The sequence below is a fragment of the Notechis scutatus genome, chromosome 4, assembly GCF_049901735.1.
Source record: "Notechis scutatus isolate UNSWTSFEM ecotype Mainland chromosome 4, rNotScu1.2, whole genome shotgun sequence".
Taxonomy (NCBI): Eukaryota; Metazoa; Chordata; class Lepidosauria; order Squamata; family Elapidae; genus Notechis; species Notechis scutatus.
The window spans coordinates 164,050,098-164,075,342 of record NC_142012.1 but is presented as its reverse complement, the minus strand read 5'-3'; the positions used below and the strand labels follow the sequence as shown (position 1 = coordinate 164,075,342).

Genomic DNA, 25,245 nt, shown 5'->3' with positions numbered 1-25,245 from the left:
AATCCCTGTGTTAATGCAATTTAGAATTGCATTGCCTTTTTTGGCTGACACCACACATGGCACCAATACCTTAATTCATTAAGAAAAAGTTAACCTTGTGTAAAATGATGCAACAGACAGAATTTCCTTCCTGCTCAATGAGCTGATTAAGCAGGGAGGAGCAGGAAAATAGTTGGGGTGTTTATTGTTGTGCTTACTTCTGATAGCATCTCCATCCTCGAGGGAAAAAAAACTGGCTGCGGGCCCTAATATTCCAATCCATTCTTAATCGTAATATTATAAAGCGATGATTGTCAGTCTCCACTTGCAAATGTGCAATACCTCATTTAAAAAGAACAAAACAAAAACAGCATCTGATTCTTTTGAGGCCAGTTCAGCAGGTTGTGGATTTTGCCTGGTGCAGAGCAGGACACAAGAACATGCATTTTGGATCCCCATAGACTGCAATTTTTTTTTGAAGTTCCTAAATACAAAGGAAAGTTGAAGCAGGAGTGAATGAGAAATTTGGAAGAGAGGGAAATCTGTATGAAAAATAAAATTTTGAAACAAGACTGTGACGGGATAGAATTAGCAGTCTCAGAGAGAGTGCTAACGACCAGATGACTAACAAGGAATATAATTCCTTCCATTCTCCACCATTTAGCCTAAACTGAAGAAGCTTCTTGGATGAGAAGTAAAAATGTCTTCAAGGAAAAACAAATAAGTCCTTTGCAAAAGGCCCTTCTGGGGTATGCTGGGATAGGCAACCCAGAGGATTGTCTACCAAACATTTTGAGCCTGGTTTGCTTAGAGCAGGGGTGTCAAACTTGTCTTTTCTGAATGTTCTGTACTGGTAATCCTTGATTTACAACCATTCATTTAGTTCAAAGTTATGACCTCACTGAAAAATGTGATTTGTGACTAGTTCCCATACTTACAACTGTTGCAGCATCCCCATAGTTGCATGATCTAAATGGCTAAGGTAGGCTTAGAACTGACAGTCTTCTGGTTTCTGGCCTAATGCCTTAAGTATGACACCAAACTGGCTCTCATATCTATTTCTCTACCTCCCCTCTCCCCTCCCAGTCTATCCTATCCCATCCCATCCCATCCCATTCTATCTATCCCACCAAACTGGCTCTCATATCTATTTCTCTCCTCTCCTCTCCTCTCCTCTCCTCTCCTCTCCTCTCCTCTCTCCTCCCAGCCTATCCTATCCTATCCTATCCTATCCTATCCAATTCTATCTATCACACCAAACTGGTTCTCATATCTATTTCTCTATCTCCCCCTCCTCTCTTCTTCTCTCCCTCCTCCTCGTCCCTCCCCTCCCAGCCTATCCTATCCTATCCTATCCTATCCTATCCTATCCATCCACCACACCAAACTGGCTCTCATGTCTATTTCTCTATCTCCCTCTCCTCTCTTTTCTCTCCCCTCCCTCCCCTTCTCTCTCCTCCCCTCCCCTTCTATCCTATCTATCACACCAAACTGGCTCTGATATCTATTTATCTCCCTCTCCTCTCTTCTTCTCTCCCTTCCCCTCCCCTCCCAGCCTATCCTATCCTATCGTACCCTATCCCATCCTATCCATCACACCAAAGTATATCTATTATATCTATCTATCATATCTATTTCTCTACCTTCCTCTCCTCTCTTCTTCTCTCCCCTCCCCTCCCAGCCTATTCTATCCTATCCCATCCTATCCATCACACCAGTGGCTCTCATACACACACACACACACACACACACACACGCATGTGTGCATGTGTGTATCGTGAGTTTTGCCCCATTTTACGATCTTTCTTGCCTCTCTTGTTAAGTGAATCACGGCCATTGCTCAGTTAGTAGTATGGTTGTTAAGTGAATGTGGCTTCCCCACTGACTTTGTCCAAAGGTCGCCAACCCTGCAACCGTCATAAACGCATGTGTCCGAATTTTGATCACCCGACCATGGGGATGCTTCCAATGGTCGTAAGTGTGAAAAACAGTCCCTTTTTGTAACTTCGAACAGTCACTGAGCAAATGGTTTTAAGATGAGGACTACATGGGAAGTTAATTTCGCATGAGTTGCTTGTTGGTTTTCTAGATTATCCTGTGGAGGGACTGAGAAATGTCTTCCAGGGCCTCCCTCTCATCTAAGTTGGGACTCTTAAAAACCTTCTTTGTGCACATGCTGAATTACAATACCGTGTTCTCTCGAGCGCCTAGATTTGGAATGGCAAATCTCCAAGCAGGTTAGTATGTCAGGATGTGTGTGTGTGTGTATTTGGCATAAGAGTTCTCTCTCACAGCTTGCCAGTTTCAATGCTCAAGCTTTCACAATTCATGCTGTTGTTTGGCGTTTGTTTTTTTTTGGAAAGAGGATGCTTCTAAGTCAATAGCCAAGTTATTGACTTTGGGTGACATCTTTACGATTTCAAATGTCAAAGGAGGCCAGTCCTTGCTCAGTAAAACTTTGGAAAGAAGAAGCTGCTTAATGGTTAAAACATCTTCTCCATCGTGCCTCTGTAAAAAAGTAGCCAGGACAGAAGGAGAAAGACGCGTGTGCAGGAAATGCCGGTGCTGCTTTGCATGCTTCACTAAGGATGACATGTGGAGAGGCCAGTTCAGATTGTGTTCTGACCCAAGCCATGTTCAAATTAAACAAACACAAACTCTATATAAAAGCAAGCCTTTTTTAATGCGGCGCTGGGAATTCAGTGCATTCCCAGCCAAGAAACATTTCAAGCTAATTGTCCGATATCAAAAGCAAGCCCTTTCAAGGTTGCAGAAGGCTGCCAAGAACAGAAGAGTAATTACTGATTAAATATCCACTGACAGAAGTTTAAAAAACAAAAAAACGGAGTAAACAGGGCTTCAACAAGGACTATGAGTCTAAAGAACTTCTTTGCTTCCTGCAAAGAATACATCCCCGCGGACTGTTTTTTATCCCTTATGGGAAGGGCCATCACCTTCCAGCCTTACTCCCGAGTTGCCCTTGCTGCTTCAGCTGCTCTTTCCTTCAAGCAGCCCTGCACATATGCGCACTGGGCACAGGCTCCCCGGGGTCCTCTGCGTCACTGCTGCCAAATTCCACAAGCTCCGAAGGCAGCACCCCACCCTCTGATAGTCTTGGCCCCATCCCTACATCACACGCAGGCCCCTCGTCCGAGTCCTCTCTATCAGAGACCTCTGCTGTCTGCACCTACTGCCGGCGAACGACAACAGATTGTTAGTTATCTGCACCCCCAGATATTTAGTACTGTTGACCACCTACACAGCTGCAGCCTTGATACTGAATGGAGTATGTCTACACCGTCTCTTTCTAAAATCAACAATGATCTCCTTTGTTTTATTAACATTCAAACCAGGTGATTTTTATTACACCACTCCACCAATGCCTTCATCTCTTCCATATAAGAATCTTCCTTGTCGTCCCGGATAAGACCCACCACTGCCGTGTCATCCGCATACTCTGCCATATGCTTCGTAGCAGACTTGGCACAGCCGTCGTGGGTCATCCAAGCGAACAGTTAACGGGTCCAAGGCTCAGCCCTGTGGGGAACCCATACTCAAGGAGATGGAAACTTCTCTTCCAACTCACACACCCTGGGGCTACCAATAAGGAAATCAGATAATCCGGTTGCATAAAGAAGTGAGGGTGAAGGTTTGTTCCCCGAGCTTGTGGGTTGGTTTCTGAACGTTTTCGTTACCAGGCAAGGTAACCTCTTCAGCAGAGTTTAGAGGACGTCCGCGTTCTTCCATTTATAAGGGCTGCTTCAAGTGTGGGTGTGTCAAGTGAGGATCTTGGGACGGGTCAGGTGTGGATCTTCAGTGAGAGCCTTGGGATGGGAAGTTACATCAGGTGAGGGCAGTGGTGGGATTGAAACATTTTTACTACCGGTTCTGTAGGCGTGGCTTGGTGGCGTGGTGTGGCTTGGTGGGCATCGCTTGGTGAGCATGCCAGGGGAAGGATACTGCAAAATCTCCATTCCCTCCCCACTCCTGGGGGAAGGATACTACAAAATCCCATTCCCTCCCCACCCCACTAACCTGCTTTCCAGCTCCGTTCTCCTGTGCAGGGCAACTAAAGAACATCCAGCCGATCAGCTGGGACTCGGGAGGCAGATAATAGATGGGGGCGGGGCCAGTCAGAGGTGGTATTTGCCGGTTCTCTGAACTACTCAAAATTTCTGCTACCGGTTCTCCAGAACTGGTCAGAACCTGCTGAATACCACCTCTGTGTGAGGGTCATTGGGAGGTGAATTGCTGATGGGAGGGTTTGTGTGGGTTGGTTGAGGGTCTGTACCATCTCTGGTTGGCTATATCAGGGGTCGCCAACCTTTTGGACCTCAGGGACCACCAAACTCATAATTTTAAATCCCAGGGACCACTAACCGGTTCTGTGGGCATGGCCTAATTTGTCGGTGTGGCTTGGTGGTCATGTGACTGGCTGGGCATGCCTTGTATGTAAATATTATGAATATTTATATAAATAGTGCAATTTTTATAAAAAAGGCAACTTTTACCCAAAATCAGGCAAAGCAGGCAGGCAGATTGAGTTGCTCACAGAATCACAGATTCATTCAGAAATCTATCTATCTGCCATCGGCTAGCTCAGTCTGTCACATAAAATTTGCTTGCAATCAAACTCACAAAATTAACTCACAACACACCATGTATGGAAATATTGAATTTTTATTTAAAAAGGAGCAACTTTTACCCAAAATCAGGCAAAGCAGGCAGGTAGATTGAGTTGCTCACAGAATCATTCAATGATCTATTTATCTGCCATCAGCTAGCTCAGTCTCTCAAATTTGCTTGCCATGAGTCTGCACTGAATAATAGAAGCTTCAGTCTTAAGGGAGGTTCGGCTGTGCTTAAAAGCAGAGCCGAAGAGCTAAAGACTAGCTAGAAAGCAAGAGAGCCAACCATTTCCTGCTTCCTAGCTAATCTAAATCTTCCGGCAAAGCAGAACAGATGATGATCGGAAAAAGGAAAAAATAGCAATTTAGAAGGCAAGTTTGCTGGGTAAGGAGTGAATGGGCGGGGAGGGTTCCCGCAGGCTATGTGGTCTGCGCAGCCTTGTGTTTCTTTGCAGCGTGGATTAATTGCTTTGTGGGGGGTGCTCTGGGGGTGAGATTTCTCTGAGGCCCACCAAAATTTTCTTACAGCTCACCAGTGGGGCGTGGCTGCTGGGCTATATGGTTGATTTGGATTCTGAGGGGTTCGTAGGTTGATTGTGGGTCAGTGTGTCTCTTGATGGGATAGCTTGTGGAGTGCCAGGCTTCGCTGAACTCACAAGGGTGGCCGATGATTTTTGTGTTGCTCCAATCGGACTGGTGCTGTTTGGTGTCGGTGTGGGTAGAGGGGTTTGGGAACGTGGTGTTTGGCTGCCAACCAGTGTTCGTGGCTCCTGGTTTTTAATCGACGTGATGTTTATCCCACATAAAATTGGTTGCAATGGTTGCAGTTGATTTTGTAGATTCAATTGTTTCTTTCATCTTAAAGATTAAACCCTAATGGGCCCAATTTGTTCACCAAATGCTGAGGAGCGATTGTGTTGAACACCGAACTGAAATCAACGAACAGCATTCGCACAGGGGAATTCTCCTTGTCCAGGTGCTCCAAGCTAAGATGAAGCACCCAAGAAAGGGCATCATCTGTAGAGCGGTTCTTCCGATAAACAAACCGTAATGAGTGAAGTGTAGGGGGAAAGGCATGAAAAAATATAGTCCTTTACCAGTCTCTCAAAACACTTCATCGTAATGGAAGTGAGTGCAACTGGATGGTAATCATTAAGGCATATAATGATAGATTTTGGGGGGACTGGCATAGTAATGGCAGGCTTAAAACATGGTGGAACCACAGCCTGATGCAACTAAAGATTGAAGATGTCAGTATGAATAGAGGCCAGCTGGTCAGCATACTCCATATTTTTTGGACTATAAGATGCACCGGACCGTAAGTTGCACCTAGGTTTAGAGGAGAAAAACAAGAAAAAAATAGTTTTTTGCATCCGCGCATCCTGTTTTTTCCCCTCCCTGGTGTCCAAAAGTACTATGCAGGCCAAAAATGGGCCCATTTTTGGCTTCTGGAGGCCTCCGGGTGTCCTTTTTTTTTTGCCCTCCCCACAGTCGGCTCCATAAGACCACAGACATTTCCACCCGCTTTTTTGTGGGGGTGAAAAAAGTGCATCTTACAGTTCGAAAAATATTATCAGGATCCCCACAGCCTTTCGTGTGTTGATTTTCCTCAGGATCTTCCAAACGGCAGTTGTATCAAAGCTGAGCACCTGTTCCTCAGGATGTGGAATAGCCTTTTTTGCTGGGACGTTATTTGAGGCCTCACACTGTCCCCAAACCATGTTTAGCTTAAGGATTGCATCTTTCACGTGAAAGCTTTCTACATTCTCTACCAGTTCTTTTGACCTTCTGCAAAAATACGGGGCGAGGGTGGGGATGTTTCCATTTAAGTAGAAAAGTCTGAAGAGCCATTGTTTTATTGTCTGTAGATGTGGGCCTAGACACGCTTCAGTCTGAAGAGGCTCTAGAGAAATAATGAGGGGTCTGGTCCGTTCAGCTTCTGCTGGGTAGATGAAATTTGTAATTGGGCCAGCGTGGAGTTTAAGCCTTATACCTTTGTCTGGTCAACAGACCTTCTGTTTCTGTCTGTTTCTTTTAGTTTAAATTAATGCAAAAAAAAACAAAAACACACACACTTCAGATGGAGAAACAGGGAAACAGAAAGATCTCTGGCTAGCTCCTATGTCTGGTGGTTTTGTTTTGTTTTTTTTAAGAAAAAAAATATTAAGGGCTGTTTTACATTTCTAGCAAACGGCCCTTAAAGGAAGAAAAAAAAATGGACCGTCTTTGGAATTTTTATTGCAAACTCAGTGGCTAAGATGCTGAGCTTATCAGTCAGAAAGGTCGGCAGTTCGAATCCCTAACACTGCGTAAAGCAGGGGTCCTCAACCACCGGGCCACGGACTGGTACCGGTCCGTGGAGCACTCTGTACCGGGCCGCAAAGAAAATAAAATAAAAAAAATGGCGGCTTTCTTCGCTTCGGTGAATCCTGCTGGGATCGGGGATCAAGGACACAAATGAAAGAAGGGGAGGAGGAAGCAACTGAAGCCTGTCCTGCTCTCTGGCTCAGCGGCTTCGGTTTCCTCCCGCCTCGTTCCTCTCTCAGTCGCGTCTCGCTGCTCCACCAGCCCAGGAAGAAACTGCTTCAAAGAAGCCGGGGGTGGCTTTTCCTGTCGCCGCTGCTCCTCCGAGCGCCCGTTTACCCCCACCCGCCCGCCCGCCCGCGCTTCAATCCACAGTGCTCCCTTCTGCCTGCCTGCCTGCCTTCTTCGTTTTGGAGCAGCTTCGCCTGAGAATAATAACTATTCGCCTCTTTTTATCAGCCGAAGCTGCTCCGAAACGAAGGCAGGCAGGCAGAACGGAGCACTGTGGATTGAAGCGCGCGGGCAGCGCGGTGGGGGTAAGCGGGCGCTCGGAGGAGCTGCGGCGACAGGAAAAGCCACCACCCCCGGCTTCTTTGAAGCAGTTTCTTCCTGGGCTGATGGAGCAGCGAGAGAGCGACTGAGGGAGGAACGAGGCAGACACCTGAGGGAGGGAGGGAGACACCTGAGGGATGGGGCTGAGGGAGGCAGGGCGAGGCACTCCTGAACTTGGTGGTTTTGCTGGCAGACGTTTATTACCCGACTAGGTAACAACATCAGATGTTACCTAGTCAGGTAATGAAACGTCTGCAAGCAAACCACCAAACTCAGATTCTCCCCCGCCCCCCCCCCCCGCCCAGTCCTTGAAAAAGTGTTTGTGCTTGAAACTGGTCCCTGGTACAGAAAAGGTTGGGGACCACTGGCGAAAGGAGTGAGCTCCTGTTACTTGTCCCAGCTTCTGCCAACCTAGCAGGTCGAAAGCATGGTAAAAAATGCAGGTAGAAAAATAGGGATCACTTTGGTGGGAAGGTAATTCTGGCCACATGACCACGGAGACGTCTTTCGACAGCGCTGGCTCTTCCTGCTTTGTAACAGAGATTAGCACTGTCCCCAAGAGCTGGAAATGACTATCACGTAGGTGTGAGGGGAACCTTTACCGTTATCTTACAGTTAGTTGCTCTTGATGTCTGTGGAGATGCTCAATCGTAATTTTTGGTGCAAATTACACCTACTTGCTCTTGATGTCTATTGGAGATTGTCAATCTTCCAGGGTGTGGCTGACTCCCCATGTGCTTTACCAAAAGGCTACTGGTTTTTTTTTCTTTGATAGCTTTTCACTTTTCATCCAAGAAGCTTCAAAGAAAAGAAAAAAAACCTCCAAGAAAGTCCAGTTGCCTTTTTTGGGAAAAGCATCTTTGGGATAATTAATAGAATGCAGAATACCAGAGTTGGAAAGGGACCTTGGAGGTCTTCTAGTCCAACCCCCTGCTCAGGCAGGAAACCCTATATACCATTCAGACAAACAGCTCTTGATGGTTTCTTGGATTAGGGAGATTTGTGATTTTTTATAGAAAATGTGCATCGATAGCAGAAGGTGCAGCCATCTACAAGGTCTGGTCCTCTCGGCTGATAATAAGTGTCTAGGTTGTGGTGTGGTATATCCGTCAAATAAATAATAACTGTTCGCTTACTTTTCATATTTGATGAAGAACCGTCTGAAGCTGTAAGCTGAGGGCAGTGATCAGTAATGGTTTGGGATCTGCATTTTATAAAATGTGGCTGATTTAGGTGACATTCAACTCTGGGTAATTGTGTGGAAACATCTATGCTCTTTTCCTGGCAGTAATATGAAGCTAGTTCACTCTTGTCATGGTTGGAACCATTGTTTTGATTTTATGGTAGTCTTCCAACTATATAACATGTTTTGCTATGAAACTATGTGATTGGGCTTAGTTTTTGGGGAGGAAAATAAAGGGGGGAAAATTCTGCCTCTGCCTACCAGCATCCATCGGTATTCATCTGGCTAGCGTCCTGTCAGTGTGTGAGAGAGTTGAGGCCTGTTTGGAAACTGAAAGAGTATTTGCTGTGTGAGCAAGAAGGAGACAACAAGGAGCCTGGGTGTGGCTTAGCTCAACTGTTCTGTACTAAAGCTGCTTGGTGCTCTGAAACTAAAACTGAAACTCCTCCCCTTTGCTTGTGTTTTGCATTTGGAACAGATTTGTTTTCAGGTGGGGAGGGGGAGTAGAACTGCTTAGCATCAGAGCGTGTTAATCATAATACTGTATATGAAATGCTAATGCTCTGATGGTCATTTTGAAAAATCTTTTCTTAGTGAGCACCTAGAAGCCAAAAGGAACATACGTGCCAAATTTCAAGTTTGTAGGCTTTACAGTTCTGGAGATTTTGTGATGATGCGTGAGTTGTATTTCAGATAGATAGATAGATAGATAGATAGATAGATAGATAGATAGATAGATAGATAGATAGATAGATAGATAGATAGATAGATAGATAGATAGATAGATGTTAAAAGGGATCTTAGAGGTCTTCTAGTCCAGCCTCCTAAAGCAGAAGACCCTGTACCATTTCAGACAAATGGCTGTTCTGTCTCTTCTTAAAAACCTCCAGTGATGGAGCACCCACAACTTCTGGATGCAGCCTGTTTTTGCTCCCAAGCCCAGCATATCTTCTTCATTTCCATTTATATTTTTTGGTTCTTTACTAGATGGATCAAAAAATCCTCTGTAATTGGCCAACCCTTGATGTACTTTGATGTCATCAAAGCTTGGATGAGAACTCAGGCTATATTTAAAAACACTGCACGTTGACCCTGGTTCTTTCTTTTCTGTAGCACTTCCAGGCTGCCATGTAATCAGTGCAGGTATAAACAAGTCCAATGAATGGAATTGGATGCAAAATTTACGACCGGGTGTCTAGCACTCGAAGGCTTTTGAAGTATGAGGGTAACGCTTGATGAAATATTGGAAGCCAGGAAACGCTGTGCCATTTCAAATAGGCTGGGACTGACTTCATAACTTGCAGAACAAGAGTAAAATATAAACTCGGGAAGCATCATCTAATATGCAAAACACCTGGAGCAGAAATGGTGTAACTAAGAATCTGTCTAAATTTCCTTTGTTTCCATACCGTGTGGATCAGAAATGCCTTTATTTCTAAAAGTGAGACAATATCATCTTTTGTCTGAGACATTACAGACATAAAATAATTCTAACAGGCTAGTGAGGAAAGGGGCAATTGATTTAAGCTATTTTAATTCCCATGCAATGCAAGCATCCGACAATCTATTAAACTATTAAATTTCAGTTCTACTCCCTGAACATACTTTTCGATCCGTACTTTCGATTCAGTTTGACCTATCCTCTCATATTTTTTTTTTTTTAAAACAAGTTTTATTGATTTTTCAAAAACACACAAATCATCATTAACCATTACATGCTTAAACCTTTTTCCCTTATAAATTTAACAAGTCAGATAAAACCTTATTTTATACACTATAATTCTGTTTTAAACCATTTCCATATAAACATACAAAAACCTCTTATCCAATTTACTTCTCTTTACTCTTATTCAATTTCATTATTATTATTTCATCTATTTCCTTCTGACTTAGTTACCATTATTCTCATTCTATATTTCTGCAAGGTTTTATTAATTCTCCCCAAAAAACATATACACACAACACACAAAACATAAAAAATCTTTTTGGAAAGTAACTTAGCCCCAGGTATCTCTCTCTTCATGGACTTCAGTTATATTCATGCTCATCTTACATGTCATTACTTATTTTATTTACCATTCTGAATCTTCTATATTAACTTCTCCACACATTTCACTCTTCTTAGTTCTATCTTAATTAATCATCTTAATTTGAGTCATTATATTTGTATCTTTTGTCCATTCTTTATTGTCCCTTTGTCTCGTTCCTTATTAAAAAAAAAAGAGTTTCTCCTGAAATCACTAATCAGAGTATGATCCTCTCATATTTTTAAAGAAAATGACTGTTGGGAAATAATACAATCTGTGTTTATTTAGAGAGAGAGAGAAAGGATAAGAAATGGAACTTATTAAAGATTGTAGCAGAGAGCTAGAATCTTTTGACAGTGAAATTTGCAAGTTTTATAGAAATCGTAAATCAGCATTGTGGTTTGGATAAGTTGATACGCTTTTAATGGATTTAAAGAATGATGTGTTTTTATGAATCTGCATGATCTTATGGCCTAAAAGATATCACTTTATCAGTTAACTTTTGAAATATAGTCTTCAACTTACAACCACAATTAAGCCCAAAATTTCCATTCCTAAGCAAGGTAGTTAAGTGAGTTTTGACCCATTTTTGGACCTTTCATGTCACTGTTGTTAAGTGAACCACTGCAGTTGTTAAGTTAGTAATGTGGTTATTAAGTGAATCTGGCTTCCTCATTGACTTTGCTTGTCAGACTGTCGAAAAAGATGATCACATATTGCAACTGTCATAAATATGAGCCAGTTGGCAAGTGTCTGAATTTTGATCGTGTAACCATGGGAGTTTTAAGTCACTTTTTTCAGTGTCATAACTTTGAATGGCCTCTAAAAGAATGATCATAAGTTAAGAACTAAAAAGAGATTGGATAACAATTTATAGGGTTTCCTGGGGGTTGGACTAGAAGACCTCCAAGGTCCCTTCCAACTCTGTTCTGTTCTGTTCTTCCATTCCGTTCCGTTCCATTCCATTCCATTCCCTTTCATTGATTGTCTTGTGTCTTTTTCTCTCACCTTCTTATTTTCTGTTTTGATAACTATGTTTTCAATCCACATCTCTCTAAGTCTTTTAATAAGTTAACCTGTGTGTCTTTCCCCTCAGACAATTAAAAAAACTCAAGACAATTGTTTTGCTGGAAAAAAAACAACTTGCTACAGTTTGCAAAAGTTGATAATAACAGCAGGACCTTTAAAAGTCCCTGAGATTTAAAAGTAAAGAGCATAATACAATCTGAAAAACCCCAGGAGCTGGTAGTGACTTAATTTCTCCTGAGTTTACTTGGCTGATAAATAAATATTTATAATGCAAATCTCATCCGGCCAAAAAAGATAAAGCGAGAGATTGTGTTTATCTCTGTTTATATTGGTTTTTCTCCTGATGGTGGAGTTTCTGGCAAGGAAGGGATGGTTTTGGTTATAATGTTTTGTTATTCTCCCACTCAGATGAAGAAGGGCTGATCATGAACAAAGCCAAAGCTGTATTTAACAACACTCTGTGAACAACTGGTGTGGGGATGAAAGTTGCTAGTTAGAACGTCAACAAAACCATATGTTTCTTTCAAGAATGAGCGTTTCCTGCTTTATCAGGGCTGCCAATTAACTCCCCCGCACAATATTTGTGCCAATTTTATTTTTTGCGGTGCTTTCTTTTACCAATTAATGTTCTTCGTGTCTTCTTTTTCAGTCAGATAGATGTCAGTTTTTTTAGCAGTTTGAAGTACAAGTAGTCCTTGACTAACAGTCATTCATTTAGTGGCCATCCACATGTTACTGTTAAGGCTTCTGAGACCCTAATTAAGCACACGCTTAGTTAAAAACAACTCTTGTTTTATTTCAACACTGGGAATTATGTTCATTCCCAGCCTGTAATGAGTCCCAAATAGTCCCTCGAGATAAGCACCCACCTTTCTCTCCTTTGAATTGCTGCCAACTACTAAAGTGCCAAGTTAACTGTAAAAAGCCAAACAAAGTATAAAGTCCACACAGAACTTCAAGGATTAATCTGAACGACTTTGCTTCCTGCAAAGGTTTCTTCACCTTTGTTAGGAATATAAGTCACCTAACAGGTATTTGGGTTAGAAATATATAAACCAGGATAAACATTTTAGTACTATATCTTTAAGGGAATGCAAGAGCATGCAATTGGGTGTGGTTTCTCAAACAGCCATAAGATGGAGCCAGAAACCTGGGTTGTTTAGTCTGAGTCTCAGAAGAGAGTGTGAGTGTATCTCTGTTTCCTTCTGTTGGAAAGAGTTGCCCTTCCTCCATTTTTCCTAATTGACTGCTATTTCTGGATTTGATGTAAGTTTGTTACTGAACTGTTTTTGACACTGGACTTTGTTACTGAATTATCCCTGGATTGAAAACTGATTGATTTAACTTGTGAATGACTTTGGATTGCTTATTTTGGACTTTGCTGAAACCTTTCTAGAAGTAAAAACCTACATTTACTGTACAGTGTATCTGTGTGCCCTGTGTGTATTATTCCAACACTGCTCTCTATACGTCTGCCTGTATGCGCTCATTCTCCTAACAGGGAATTACCTTAACAACCTTTGCCTGTCCTTTATACCTCATGGGAGAGGCAATTACCTCCCAGCTTTACTCCCGAGTCGGCCCTTTTGTCTCAGCTGCTTTTGCCTTCTAGCAGCTCTGTGCACACATGCACTAGGAACAGGCTCCCCTTGTTCCTCTGCCTCGCTGCTGCCAGCCTCCAGAGGCTCTGGAGTCAGCATCCCACTCCCAGAGGATCCTGGCCCCATCTGCATTGGGCCCAGGACCCTCGTCCGAGTCCTCTCCAGGTCCCCGTTCTTCCCCACAGTCCGATTCCGCTGCCATCTGCACAGGCTGCCGGCGAACCACAACAGTTACAACAGCGTTGAAAAAAAACAATTTATAACCATTTTTCACATGACCGTTGCAACATCCCCGTGGTCACATGATCAAAATTCAGATGCTTGACAATTTGGTCATATTATCATGGTTGCGCTGTCCTGGGGTCATGTGATCCCCTTTTGCAACCTTCTGACCAGCAAAGTCAACGGGAATTGACTCAAGTAACAACAGTGTTACTAAACTCAGGAGTCTCCAAACACGGCAACTTTTAAGATTTGTGGATTTCAACTCCCAGAATTCCTCAGTTATGCTGGCTGGGCAATTCTGGGAGTTGAAGTCCACAAGTCTTAAAGTTGCCAAGTTTGGAGAGTCCTGCAGTAACTTAACAACTGTAATGATTCACTGAACAACTGTGAGATGGAAGGTCGTATAATGGGGGCAAAACTCATTTAATAACTGTCGCTTAGCAGTGGAAATGTTGGACTGAATGATGGTCGTAAGTCGAGGACTTTCTGTAGCTCTCAACTGGAGGCCATCTGCCCCCCTCTGGTCCACGGTGGCCTTAGGATATTTTTAGGGATCCCTCAGCTGAAAAAAAAAATGTAACCAGGGGGAGCACAGAAAAGCAAAGTGTATTATATTGCAAACTAGCTCAATACCCGTGCTTCGCTATGAAACTGTGATCAGGCTTAGTTTTGGGGGAGGAAAATAAGGGGGAAAAATTCTGCCTCTGCCTACCAGCATCCATCAGTATTCATCTGGCTAGTGTCCTGTCAGTGTGTGAGAGAGTTGAGGGCTGTTTGGAATATTTGCTGTGTGAGCAAGAAGGAGACAGCAAGGAGCCTGGGCGTGGCTTAGCTCAACTGTTCTGTACTAAAGCTGCCTGGTGCTATGAAACTAAAACTGAAACTCCTCTGCTTGTGTTTTGCATTTGGAACAGATTTGTTTTCAGGTGGGGAGGGGGAGTAGAACTCCTTAGCATCAGAGCATGTTAATAATAATAATAATAATAATAATAATAATAATAATAATAATAATAATAAAGGAAATACTAATGCTCTGATGGTCATTTCGAAAAATCCCTTCTTAGTGAGCACCTAGAGGCCAAGAGGAACATACGTGCCAAATTTCAAGTTTGTAGGCTTTACGGCTCTGTAGATTTTGATGATGATGCGTGAGGGGTATTTTGCTTTTATGTATAAAGATACTGTCTTGTTAACGCTAGAAATTGCACTGGCTATTGTCCCTTGTCCTTATCTGGTCACGGCACCTGGATAGACGAGACACAGGAGAAAAACAAAGTTGGAAGTGGCCTTGAGTGAAAAACGGGTTGAGAAACAAAGGTTTTGATAAAGGAGAATATGTGTAGCTCAAGGTTGAACTGTGGGGTCCTCAATGCTCTCTGAGCTTGGTTGTTTTCTTGCAGACGTTTCACTGCCCAACTAGATAACCTTATCAGTGCTAGCAAGGAGTGCATATAAACAGAGAGCAAATGGAAAAAACAACCGCAACGGTTTTGATAAAGGGGAATATTTGTAACTCAGGGTTGAACTGAGGGTCCTTGGTGCTCTCTGAGCTTGGTTGTTTTCTTGCAGACGTTTCATTATCTAACTAGGTTACATCATCACTGCTAGCAAGGAGTGCATATAAACCGAGAGCAAAGCCCCCTTCTTTATGATGATGTTACAGAGTTGGGTGATGAAATGTCTGCAAGAATATAATCGACCTCAAGAGAACACCAAGCCCCCCCATGTGGGTTTAAACCAGGGTGTCCAACCTTGCAACTTTAAGACTTGTGGACTTCAACTCCCAGAATTCCTCAGGCTGAGAATTCTGGGAGTTGAAGTCCACAAGTCTTAAAGTTGCCAAGGTTGGACACCCTGTTTAAACCGACTGGTGGCTCTTCTTAAGTATGAAACAGGATATTTTTTTTTTCACCCAGAGTACATTTTATTGCAAAGCAAACAGCCCTTGGCTGTGTTGTCTGATTTGTCTACAAATGCAACCGAAGAGTGCGTGATGTTAAACGGGAACCAGATCTTTCGTGGGGGCGTGTTTGGATATCTGCCTTGGTGAGCTGAACGCGGAGTTTTTCCTTGCCAGAAACTCCCCACATCATCTGGTCTGAAACAGGGTAAAATTTCCTTTTGAGTTGAGTTGGATACGTCCACGTCGCTTTCTTGGCAGCCTGGAAATGGATGTTTGTTGTAGTTTTCCTTTCTGGTTGTTGTTTTTTTTCCAACCTCACAGTCTCTCCTACAGCCTTGGCATAACCTTCCAAGGTCTCATCTTAAGAACTAACCGTGCCTCACCAGCCTACCTGGGTTTCCTGGCTTCCCCTGGTGGTCTGTGTAAATACAGGTAGTCCTTAGATTTACATCCACGACGGAACCCAATTTTTTTGTCGCTACGCAAGGCAGTTAAGTGACTTGGCTTGTCGGAAAGCTGCAACAGGGGATGATCACATGACCCCAGGACGCTGCCACCGTCATAAATGCGAGCCCGTTGCCAAGCATCTGAATTTTGATCCTATGACTGCGGGGATGTTACAAGGGCCGTAAATGTGAAAACGTAACTACAAATCACTTTTTTCAGTGCCGTTGTAATTTTGAACGGTCACCTAAAAAATGGCTCTAAGTCGAGGACTACCTCTAAGCAAGTTGACACCTGTCCCGTACAGCAGGGGTGTCAAACTGGATTTCTTTGAGGGCCAGATCAGTATTGTAGTTCTCCGCGGGACAGGGGGGGGGGGCAGTTGGGAGAGGCGGGGAGAGATGGGGCGGACGCCTTCTGCAGCACCCTGTACTCCTTCTGCAGCACTCCCCCCCCCCCCGTGCCTTGTTTTTGGCCTCCTGCAGCACTCTGCCAGCCATAAACGGGCCGCGCGGTAGCCTCGCAGGGCCTCTGGGCGGCCCGATTTTGCCCGACAGAGTTTCTGCTGGAGGCCGGGGAAGCCGAAACTGGGCCATGAGAGGGGGGAGGAGGAGGCACACACATTCCCCCCCATTGCCTGTTTTGGCTTTCAGGGGCATTGTGGGGCCCAGTTCTTTGATATTTCCAGGCCAAGCCCCTGCAGGGCAGATTTAAGCACCCCGTGGGCCTTGAGTTTGACACCCCTGCCGTACAGGCAAAGTAAAAAAATAAAATAAAAAAATGCCGGGTTAGCTTTGCCGTGAGCCACGTATTTCCGTTGCCACTAGATTGGCGATCGTTTGGGGATGACGGTGTTGTGGTTCGGTAGCTATTGGGTGGGGATCCTTTTTTTCCTCCTAGGTGTGCAGGAGGAGAAAAATGCCCACGGCCGCCGTCTTTCCCTCCTCCTTCCTTGCCCTCTTGCTGAGCTGAGGTTCTTGCAGGAATGAGCTTTTTCTGCTTGCAAAGCACATTCCTCCAAGCCTCAAAACTCAGTTTTTTGGCAGCGTGCGGAATTGCCTGCTGTTGAAGTCAGAGCCGGGGCCCAATTTGACAGTCTTCCTTAACAAAAGCTGAAGAGGGTTGTGGTGTATGTGTGTGTGTGGGGGGCGCGGAGGGTAGATGGAGGCGCTGATGGAGACCCTCCTCAATTGTCAGCTGCTTCTCCTCTGACCTTTCAAAGGGCCTTCGGGGGAACAAAGACCCCTTCTGTAACCCCCTTGAGGCTGGACAATTTTGTATGGGGCAGACTGGATTCGCTCAACTAGGGATAGCTAATGCATTTTTAACTATTTTTTTCCCTTCAGTTTATCTCTTTTCCTTTCCGTCTATATGTGCTAGCTACAGGGTGGATTTGATTTAATCAGCTTGATTTAATCAACTTTAAATCATGATTTAAATCTTTAGTAAAAAGGCTTGATTTAAATCAACTCAATTTAAATCATGATATTTAAAGAGCCACTGTCCTCTCTGTCCTGCAGTGGCACCTCCTCTGACCCACTGTTGGCTCACCGACAGTCCCATTATTGCAGAATATACAGCCTCGTGCTATATAACTAAGCTCCATTTCATGCTGAATAAACTAAATTATTAATTTAAAATAGAAACACTATCTTTATTTTTACTCCAAAAGCATTTTATTAAAATAAATTTGATTAAAAAAAAATCCAATTTAAGTTTTAAAAAATCAGATTTTAAAATTATTTAAAAAAAAACATTGATTTTTATCCATCCTGGTTAGCTGGCTGTAGCGCCTGCTGACCTTGATGAATTTCAGAAGGTAAATAGGTTTACCAGAGAGAATCCTAGGCGAGGTGAAAAATGTTCCAGAAAAAGACAATTAAAACAACAGCACTCCAGTAATGCTACCAACAATAATTCATAAATAGTCCCTAAACATTGAGTTTGTCTTGAAAAGCACCTTTACTTTTCCACCTCTAGGGATTAGTAATCTAAAATAAAATAGAAAAAACTTCTTTTCTTTATTCGAGTCAGAAGGACTTACAAATTCAAAATAGGTAATAGGTAATAAACACATAGCACATGAAGAAGTATGTAAAATAAAGGAGACTGAAACTAAATGACATTTGCCAAGTATTGGGCCATGTTGACAGCTTTTTCTCTTGCCAGCATGAGGTCTTTCTCTATATGCTGAAGGATATTGTAGGCACCGTAGAATATGTGAGATAATTGAGCTGGAAGGGATATTGGAGATCTTCTAGTCCAGTCTCTTCTTAAAAACTTCCAGTGATGGATGGAGCACCCGTAACTTCTGGAGACAAGTTGTTCCACTGATTAATTGTTCTCACTGTTAGGAAGTTTCTGGTTAATTCCAGGTTTCTTTCTCTCCTTGATTAGCTTCCATCCATTGCTCTCTTCTTTGTGACAGCCTCTCAAAGACCGGAATCCTGATGTCATGTCACGCCCCATCACCTACCCCTTCTTTTCTCTCAACTAGCCCTACCCAATTGCTGCAGCCGCCTTCCTATGTTTTTCCTATGTTTTAGTCTCCAGGTTTTTAATCATCTCAATTGCTCTTCTCTGCACTTTTTCCAAAGTCTCAACCAGGCCCTGAAGAATACAATCCCTCTGTATTTATCCATCCTTCCTGTTAAGAATTATCTATAGGAACACAGCTTTTATAAGGATCAGCAACAACTGGATAAAATAATACAGTGGACGGAAGAGAAGATGATAACCAAAATATTTAACTTTCTTTTGAATTTTAAAATGGAAGGAGAAATTATTAAAGAAACGATGATAGTCTGGGTAAAAAACTTTGGGTATAGCATTGAATTAAAATAATGGGAAAAATGTGAGGGGGAAAACTATACATTAACATTATCAGCAGCATAAAAAGAAAATATATACAAATTGTTTTATCGATGGCACCTATCCCCCGCTAGATTGGCAAGGATGTTCCCAGCTAGAAGCCCAGAATGTTGGAAATGTAAAAGTAATCAGGGTACCCTTTTCCACATGTGGTGGACATGCCCGGAAGCCAAGAGATATTGGAGTAGAATTAAAAAGTGGTTAGAAGAAATAACTAAACAAAAAATTGAATTTAGACCAGAACCTTTTTTAACTGGGAATAATAAGAAGAGAATATACTAAAAAGACAAATGCATCATCTTACATGTAACAACTGCAGCTAGAATTGTGTACTCACATTACTGGAAACAGGATAATATACCACTTGAGGGGACAGTGATAAAAAAGATTTTGGACTGCGTGGAGATGGACAGGCTTACTCTAGAGTTAAAAGATAGAGGTGAATCAGAGTATTATTGGGTCTGAGACACCTGGTATACCTGGTTAGATAATAGGAACAAAAACAATACCATAACTAATATGTGTATATGAATGTTGACAATGCTATAACTTTGTAAAAAGTGTTTATGTGTTATAAACGGTTGGAAAATGCTTAATAAAAATATATTTTTTAAAAAGAACTATCTATAGGATGAAATATTATCCATAGTGTTATCCACAGGATATTCCAATTCTGAAGGCCCTAGCGATACTGTGTGTCAACTCATAAAACATTTTGTATACACGTTTTATAGTTGCCAACGGAAAGGGGAGGGGAGGGAGGTTCAAAGAGCAGACAGCAGTGTGGAATCGAAAGTACGCTCCATTCATATTTTCTTCAGAGACTGATTAGATGACTGAAGCTTCTGCCCTGCAAAAATCTAATTGGAAAGCATGAGTGATGACTCCCTTGGCTATGCACATGTTTCGGTTGGAGAATATGAATTATGATACACCCAGAGGGGGGTGGGGGGAAAAGCAGAATCAAGGGGGACAGTGAAGTACATGTCTCAGAGTCGGTCCAGGTCATGCCGACATGTTGACTTCCAATAAATCCTTTGAAGTTTTGGGAGTTTGACTCGAGACTAATGATTTAATCGGGGTAACTGCTGGAATCCTGACACTCTGCTCAATATCATTTCATTTTGTTTTCTCTCTTTTTTAAAAAAAAACAGGGTCGTGAAAGAGGAAATTTCAGATGACAATGCAAAGCTTCCTTGCTTCAACGGACGAGTGGTGTCATGGGTAAGTAGCCTTCTTATGGTCTGATCCATTGGTGGGATTCAATTTTTTTTGCTACTGGTTCTGTGGGCGTGGCTTGGTGGTTGTGGCAGGGGAAGGATACTACAAAATTCCCATTCCCTAACCTGCTTTCCAGCTCTGTTCTCCTGTGCAGGGCAACCAAAGAAGACCCAGCCAATCGGCTGGGACTCGGGAGGCAGAGAATAGATGGGGGCGGGGCCATTTCACCTAAATGACCCTGGGCTGCTTACAACATCATGCAGGTAGTCCTCGATGTACGACCACAGTTGAACCCAAAATTTCTCTTGCTAAGCGAGATAGTTCTTTAGAAGTGAGTTTGGGCCCATTTTATGACCTTTCTCGCCACTGCTGTTAAGTGAATCGCTGGCGTTCCTAAGTTAGTAGCACAGTTGTTAAGTGAATCTGGCTTCCCCGTTGACTTCGCTGGTCGGAAGGTTGCACGAGGGGATCATATGACCCCAGGATACTGCAACTGTCATAAATATGAGCCATGTGCTAAGCGGCCAAAATTTTGATCATGGAGAGGCTGCAACGGTCGTAAGTGAAAAATGGTCATAAGTCCCTTTTTTCAGTGCTTTGTAAATTCGGTCATTAAGCAAAAGGTTGTAAGCCGAGGACTACCTATAATGTGTTATCTGTATATATAAAAGCGAAATACCCCTCGCGCATCATCACAAAATCTCCAGAACCGTAAAGCCTGCAAACTTGAAATTTGGCACATATGTTCCTCTTGGCCTCTAGATGCTCACTAAGAAAGGATTTTTCGAAATGACCATCAGAGCATTGGTATTTTCCATATTATTATTATTAACACGCTCTGATGCTAAGGAGTTCTACTCCCCCACCCCACCTGAAATCTGTTCCAAATACAAAACAGAAGCATAGGAGAGGAGTTTCAGTTTAGGTTTTACTTTCACAGCAGCAAGCAGCTTTAGTACAGAACAGTTGAGCTAAGCCACGCCCAGGCTCCTTGCTGCCTCCTTGCTCACACAGCAAATACTGTTTCAGTTTCCAAATGGCCCTCAACTCTCTCACACACTGACAGGACGCTAGCCAGATGAATACCGATCAATGCTGGTAGGCAGAGGCAGAATTTTCCCCCCTTATTTTCCTCCCCCAAAACTAAGCCTGATCAGTTTCATAGCGAAGCACGGGTATTGAGCTAGTTTGCAATATAATACACTTTGCTTTTCTGTGCTCCCCTCCTTCCCCTCCCCTCGCCTCCTCCCCCTCCACCATGAATCATTGATTAGTGATGACTTAGCAGTTGTACAAAGATTTTGTGTGTGTGTGTGTGTGTTGTAAAACCAGGGAGAATAGGAAGTTCCCGAGACACAACCAGCCGTTAAACTTTCTGCAGTTAAACCTTTCTTGCCCTGTGAATGTTTTCTTGTTCGTGGGTGACTTTTTAACAAAAGAACGGTTAGGGTTTGATTGTACAGTGCTTTGAAGAAGGCCAAATTTTAAGCCTGTGCAAACCGAGAACCGACACACCAAAATGTTGTAAAAGTGTAGAGCCTGAAAGGGGAGGCCAAGGTCTCTTTGAAACTTCTTCATTGCAACGTGGCAGTGGGGAAGAAGAAGAGGGTAAGAAGCCACGGGACATTAAATCCACCCTGCTTGGGATTGATTGGGTGGTGTTCCTTCACAGGGGCTTAGTTGGGTATCCATGCCATGGATGAAGTTTTTTTATAGAGCTTGAGCAGGAATGTAGAAGAAGAGGTAATTTCCCCCTCTGTGTATTTTATTTATTTCTGTTATTTATAGAAGAGAATATTTGTAGCTCAGGGTTGAAATATGAGGTCCTTGGTGCTCTCTGAGCATGGTAGTTTCCTTGCAGACGTTCCATGACCCAACTAGGTAACATCATCAATGACATAAAGGGGGAGGAGGAGGAGGGGAAGGAGGAGGAGAAGGAGGAGGAGGACTTTGGGATCCTTGGTGCCCTCTGACCTTGGTTGTTTCCTTGCAGTTTCCTTCATTACCCTTCATTCCTTCATTACTTCATCACATCATCCGTATTATCAGTGTTGTTTTGCAAGAACCTTGCCTTGTCTTTTCTTCGAGAAGAAAAATTTTCTTACCTCTCCCAGTTGGCTTATCTTCTGTAAACTTTTCTCCTTCCAGCTGGTGTCGGCTGAGGGATCTCATTCGGACGCTGGATCCGTCTGTGCCGAAAGTCAACCGGAATTGCCACCCTCCATCGAGCGAACTGGCGGCATCGGAGATTCCAGGCCTCCTTCGTTTCAGTGAGTGAAGTAGCAGTGAATGCAAGGAAGAAGCTTTGGAGTGCGCAGAAAGTTGTTGCATTTTAGATCAACGCTCTTCAAACTTGGCAAGTTTAAGACTGGTGGACTTCGACTCTCAGAATTCTTGAGCTGACATGACTGGTAGAGGAATTCTGGGAGTTGCAGACCACACATCTTTAAAAGTTGCCAAGTTTGAAGACTCCTGTTTTAGATGCTGAACATCTTAATCCTGGAAATATTGGCTGTTTTTTGCAATATAAGTAGACCGGACAGTTCCCTGGATTTGGTGTCATATTGATCTGTATCAGAGGTCTCTAACCTTGGCAACTTTAAGACTTGTGGACTTCCTCAGCAAAGCTGGCTGAGGAATTCTGGGAGTTGAAGTCCACAAGTCTTAAAGTTGCCAAGGTTGGAGACCCCTGATCTCTATGGATTTATTACCAACCCAAAAAGTATTCATTGGATACCAAACCTGACATCAGATTTTAAATATACTGAAGATCTTGGAGCAAAATCTGCTGGACCATTGAATCAGTGGCCTTATAAGTAGTCCTTGACTTAACAACCATTCATTTAGTGACTGTTCAAAGCTACAATCTTACGACTGTTTTTCACCCTTACGACCGTTGCAGCATCCCCATGGTCCCGTGATCAAAATTCAGGGGCACGGCAACTTGACTCACAGTTATGATGGTTGCCGTGTCCAGGGATCATGGGGATCACCTTCTGACCAGCAAAGTCCATGGGGAAGCCAGATTTACTCAACAAACTGTGCGTTACTAACTTCACAAACTGCAGCGATTCAGTTAGCAAGGAATGGGGTGAAACTCACTTAACGGCTGCCTCGGTTAGCAATGGAAATTTCTGGGTTCCGTTGTGGTCGTAAGTCAAGGACTACCTGTCTGTATTATGATTTGTTTCCTTTTTAACACGAGGGTGGGGAAGATGGGTGTGTCATCCCTGCTGGTGCAGCGTGAAGCGGTGGGGTCCAGAGTGATTTGCATATTTGCTGCATGGCTGTGTCGGCCAACAGGACGTCTGGATGGTAGCTTGCCTAGAACAGAGCCATCCATTTGGTGGGGTTTTACTCAGGGGTGTGGGCTGCTGGGGGGTTCGCAAGGGTTCAGGAGAGCCCCTAGCTAAGATTCTGTGCAGTTTGGAGAACCCCCAATGTCAGGGCTCCGGTGGTTACCCCCATTTAAATCATTGAGTCTCTAGCCGAAATTCCAAAACTTAAAGAAGATTTATTAGGAGTAAACATGCCTACGCTGCCTGGGTGTAGCCGACTGTGAGACACATCATTCATTGTCACCCTTGACCCTGGTTTCCCCCCACCCCCTGGGTGTATCATAATTCATATTCCCCAATGGGACACATCCATAGCCAAGAGTCATCAATCATACTCTCCAATTAGAATTTTGCGTGACAGAAACTTGGTAGCCTAGAAACTATCTATGAAAACATTTTGTGATGACCCAGAGCGTAACACAAACATAACAAAATCCAAAACGTAAATAAATGTCCTTTAATGTCTCCAACTTGGCCCCACTGTTCAATAATACTCAGTTGGAGATAAAACGTACTCAAAAATAGTCTTCAAAAGAAAGCAATACAGTCCAAATTTAATGAGCAGATAGAGGTGAAATAAAAAAAACCAAACAAACTACAATGACGAAATTTCCACAATGGAACAGAAGTATTTACCAAATTCAAGGATATAACAAGGCACAGTCTGTTGGAAGGACACCAACCAAGATAACTTCAGACCAAAATAAAACATGCTTTGCTTCTGGCAACCTGTGTTTTAACCGTCTCTCTTATATACTCATCTCCCCAGCTGCAACCAATGAGGAGGATCATGGCCGCCTCCTCTCTCGCAAGCCAAGTGGTTGCCTTCTCTGTTCCTCCCAGTGTGTCCTAGGATGTAGAGGGGATGGGCCTGGTTCTTCCTCTGACTGCTCAGCTAGCCTCTGCCCTTCCCCAGCCTCCTCCACAACCTCTGGAGCCACACCTCCACTCCGTGTCGGCTGTTCCTCCTCTCCCTCAGAGTCCGACTCTACCAAGGGCATGACACATTTATGGAATGTAGTTTCTGTTTTGCAAACTGCTGTACTGCTCCCCCCTCCCTTTCTGCTGGCAACTCCAGAGAAATATTTTATGAGTTGACACTCTAATCCCACTACTGGTTGGCTCCCCCCACCCCTCCCCTCCCAGGAGTCCCGCGTGGTCCATTTTGGATGCAGGTAAGCGCAGGGTGCGCCCGGAGGCTCGGGAAGGGCGCGGGGCCTCCTGGAAGTTCAGGAAGGCAAGTCTCAATGAAAGCCTCCGGAGCCTGGGGAGTGTAAAAACGCCCCTCCCCCCCGGCCATGGTGCAGGAGGCTGACTAGGCCACGCCATCCAGCAACCGGTCAGAGAACCCTTTGCTAAAATTTTTGAAGCCCACCCTGGTTTTACTACCTACTGAAATAATATGGTTTTTTTGTCTTGCAGCCCAAATAGCGGGGGAAGCCGAGAGAACCTGGACAATGAGACGGAGACAGACTCCGTGGTGTCCGTTCAGAGGAACGGCCACGCAGGAAGGAGGGTCCTGAGCACGGTGAGGATTCCCACCCCCTTTGAAATCAAAACTGGCTGTGTTCGCACAACGTGTTTCATTGTGCTAAGTCCTCATTTACACAATTCGTCCCTGAGGCTGGATTGCCCCCAATTGATAAGCTAAAGTGCAGTTGGTGAGTTTGGAAACTGGGTGAATTTAGCCTTCAAGTCGTGGTTTGTTACCGTGTTTCATATTGATATACGGTCTAATGTTTTTAGCCATTTATAGTTCTGTTTTGGTTTATTTTATTTTATTTTTTAATTGGTTGTTGTGGTATGTTTACCCAGGGTTGAGTTCTTTGATTTGGATGGCCTTATCAATCCAATAAATATTAGAAGAAGAAATAGAATATGTTTTCAGACCGGCTTGGATCTCCTTAAAAGAGATGGGCCTTTTCCTGGGCTTACAGGGT

The 25,245-nt window shown here is 43.6% G+C and overlaps 1 protein-coding gene across 5 annotated transcripts in view; it reads left to right on the top strand.

The window, feature by feature from the left end:
• Window positions 1-25,245, top strand: part of DVL3 (dishevelled segment polarity protein 3) — a 91,798-nt gene that overhangs the window by 23,272 nt on the left and 43,281 nt on the right. For 3 of the 5 annotated variants that reach the window (XM_087965526.1, XM_087965527.1, XM_087965525.1), the window contains exon 2: window positions 19,901-19,970. In XM_087965526.1, the coding sequence (XP_087821652.1) occupies window positions 19,901-19,970 (70 nt within the window). Of the gene's footprint in view, window positions 1-19,900; window positions 19,971-22,115; window positions 22,238-25,245 lie in introns of all 5 variants that reach the window. The other 2 variants (XM_087965529.1, XM_087965528.1) reach the window with 1 other exon arrangement.